The sequence below is a fragment of the Octodon degus genome, unplaced genomic scaffold, assembly GCF_000260255.1.
Source record: "Octodon degus isolate 3935 unplaced genomic scaffold, OctDeg1.0 scaffold00647, whole genome shotgun sequence".
Taxonomy (NCBI): Eukaryota; Metazoa; Chordata; class Mammalia; order Rodentia; family Octodontidae; genus Octodon; species Octodon degus.
Window position 1 is genome coordinate 33,807 of NW_004525223.1, and position 2,748 is coordinate 36,554.

A 2,748-nucleotide genomic window follows, 5' to 3' on the forward strand; every position below is an offset into this window, starting at 1 on the left:
TCAAATGTTTTCACTCTTAAACTGATATAATTAACCACTCTGACAAATGTTTTGAAACAATCTTGGAAGAATCTGGCTTCACAAAGTCAGTTGAGGGACAAGCCAAGATTCATTTTCTTAACAACTGAGAATTAAAACATATCATCTCTGTTCTATGTAAAACACCAAAATCACTTTTGAAGAAATATGAATATGACTCTAATCACTTCGATTATATTAAACAAGAATGCATTACCTTTATTTGCTCTCACATGGTATCATGGGATCTCTAGGTTAAGGTAAAGGGTTTAAAGGAAACTATATCAGGAAATAGAGGTCAAAAAGTAAAATAAAAACACCTAGGTGGCTTTTGCTATGTATTAGCTGCCTCTCCTGAAGCACAGACCCTAGCCATCTTTGGGCATCTCTTACAAGTAAAAGAACTTAAGAGTATATAACACAAGAAAAAAGGCAATGTTTAGCAGATAGTGTGTTTACTGAGGATAAAGCAAATAAATATCCGCAGAAATACTTAGAATGCATGACATCAGCAGTGGGTAATAGCTAATAATCTCATTATTGCCCTAAAAGTATATATTAGTCTCTGAAATTCTTTATCTGCAAAATGGACTGAATAATACCAACCACACAGGTTAACCTAAGTATGAAGGAAATTGTGTATGTAAAGGACTTGGTACAATGATGTACATAAAACACACAGTATGATTTTATTATAGTATTAAATATTATACATATATTCCACTTCGTGACAGGTACATGTTTGTTTGAAATAGCTTCATTGTACTATCATTGCATCCCCCCCCAGCATGTCTCTGCTACTGTCTGCATGAGCTGTTGCATAATTAACGAGTGGAGGCAAGTATCTTTGGCTTCTTGCTGTCCCTGCATCTCACTCTGATAGACACATGAGAAAGGAACACATTTTTGAGAGCAGCTTCCAAGATTTCCCTTCCTTAAATTCTGTATCATCTTCTTAACTGATTTTCTCAGCTGTCTTCCTCACACCTAATTTCTTAGTAGTAAAGGATAATAATGTCCTTTGCTTTGATGGTTATGTTGTCTTTCTTCGTCTCTTGTGTGAGTCACAGATGCCACTGTATTCAAAACAGATTTTTATCTGGGATTTTAATCATCTCTATTAAGTGTACTGAATTTGCCTTCTGTCCGGTGTGTTAACAAGAGCGGCTCAAAAATATCTTCACCCAGAAGAAACCTTGAAGAATGCACAACAATTTACCCCTCTTAATTTTATCTCAAAAATCGAAACAAAAGCAGAAAACCACATGCATTTACACCAAAGAGCTTTTATTATTTCCTAAGATGAGAAAATTTAAGAAATTCAAAGATATGTTAACGTTATTCAGGTAATATAATCAATTTCAATATTAAGAACATGGCGCATGAAAACAATGTGACTGAATTTGTTCTACTGGGGCTCACAGAAAACCCAAGGATGCAGAAAATCATATTCGCTGTGTTTTTGCTCATCTACCTCATCTGCATGGTAGGAAACATGCTCATTCTTCTCACCATCATTGTCAGCCCATTACGGAAGTCCCCCATGTACTTTTTCTTGGCCCATCTCTCCATTATCGATGCCTGCTACTCCTCAGTCTATAATCCAAAACTGCTTGCAGATTCACTACATGAAAAGAAGACCAGCCTGTTCAGTGCATGTATGACTCAAGTCTTTGCAGAACATTTTCTTGGTGGTGCTGAGATCATCCTGCTGACTGTGATGGCTTATGACCGCTATGTGGCCATCTGCAAGCCCTTGCACTATGCAGCCATCATGAACTGGAGATTGTGCAACCTGCTCGTGGTGGTGTCATGGGTGGGTGGCTTTCTTCATGGAGCCATACAGATATTCTTCATCTTGCCACTCCCATTCTGTGGCCCAAATGTCATAGATCACTTCATGTGTGACCTCAACCCTCTGCTCCAGCTGGCCTGCACTGACACCCGCACTCTGGGGCTCTTTGTTAATGCCAACAGTGGCTTCATCTGTCTGCTAAATTTTCTGCTACTCTTGGTGTCCTATGCATCCATCCTATTCTCCTTAAAGACCCACAGTGTGGAGGGTAGGCAGAAAGCCCTGTCTACCTGTGTCTCACACATCACGGTGGTTGTCTTGTTCTTTGTGCCCTGCATGTTTATGTACATGAGACCCCCAACGACTCTACCCATTGACAAAGCCATTGCTGTTTTCTACACCATGATAACTCCCATGCTAAACCCTTTGATCTATTCTTTGAGAAATGCTCAGATAAAAAATGCTATTTTGAGTTCTTTGGTTAGGAAAGTTCTATCAGGTGACAAATAAATGTCTGCATTCTAAAATTGATTTTAAAGATGGAAGGTTTAATAGGATATTAAAAAATTCTCACTAAATAAAAATACTAACAGACCCTCTAGAACTACACTGTCTTTCATAGATTTTGTGTTGAATTTGCAGAAGTTAAAGAAACCAACCCAGTACTACTGTTTCTGTATTTGGAAAATTCCACCCAGTAGATTCATAGACTTTCCTTCTAATAAATATAAAGTGATTATTTATGCTACTAGTTTCTCTTAGTTTATTGGAAAGATAGGTTTGAGCTAATAAAAATTGGAAAATCTTATAAGACTGGGCATTTTATTTTATTTTAAAGCGATAAAGCACAAAAATAATAAAACAATTTCAGAACAGGTTAGTGGGATGTTTTAATAATTAATACTTTCGATATATTATGTGTAGGGAGCTGCGTG

The 2,748-nt window shown here is 37.2% G+C and overlaps 1 protein-coding gene across 1 annotated transcript; it reads left to right on the top strand.

Annotated features, from left to right (window-relative positions):
* The first annotated feature begins 1,381 nt into the window (after positions 1-1,381).
* LOC101572949 (olfactory receptor 4C13-like) lies at positions 1,382-2,323 on the top strand. Its single transcript, XM_004648706.3, has one exon. It carries the CDS (start codon positions 1,394-1,396, stop codon positions 2,321-2,323), a length of 930 nt encoding a protein of 309 aa, XP_004648763.1. The 5' UTR covers positions 1,382-1,393.
* The last annotated feature ends 425 nt before the right edge of the window (positions 2,324-2,748 follow it).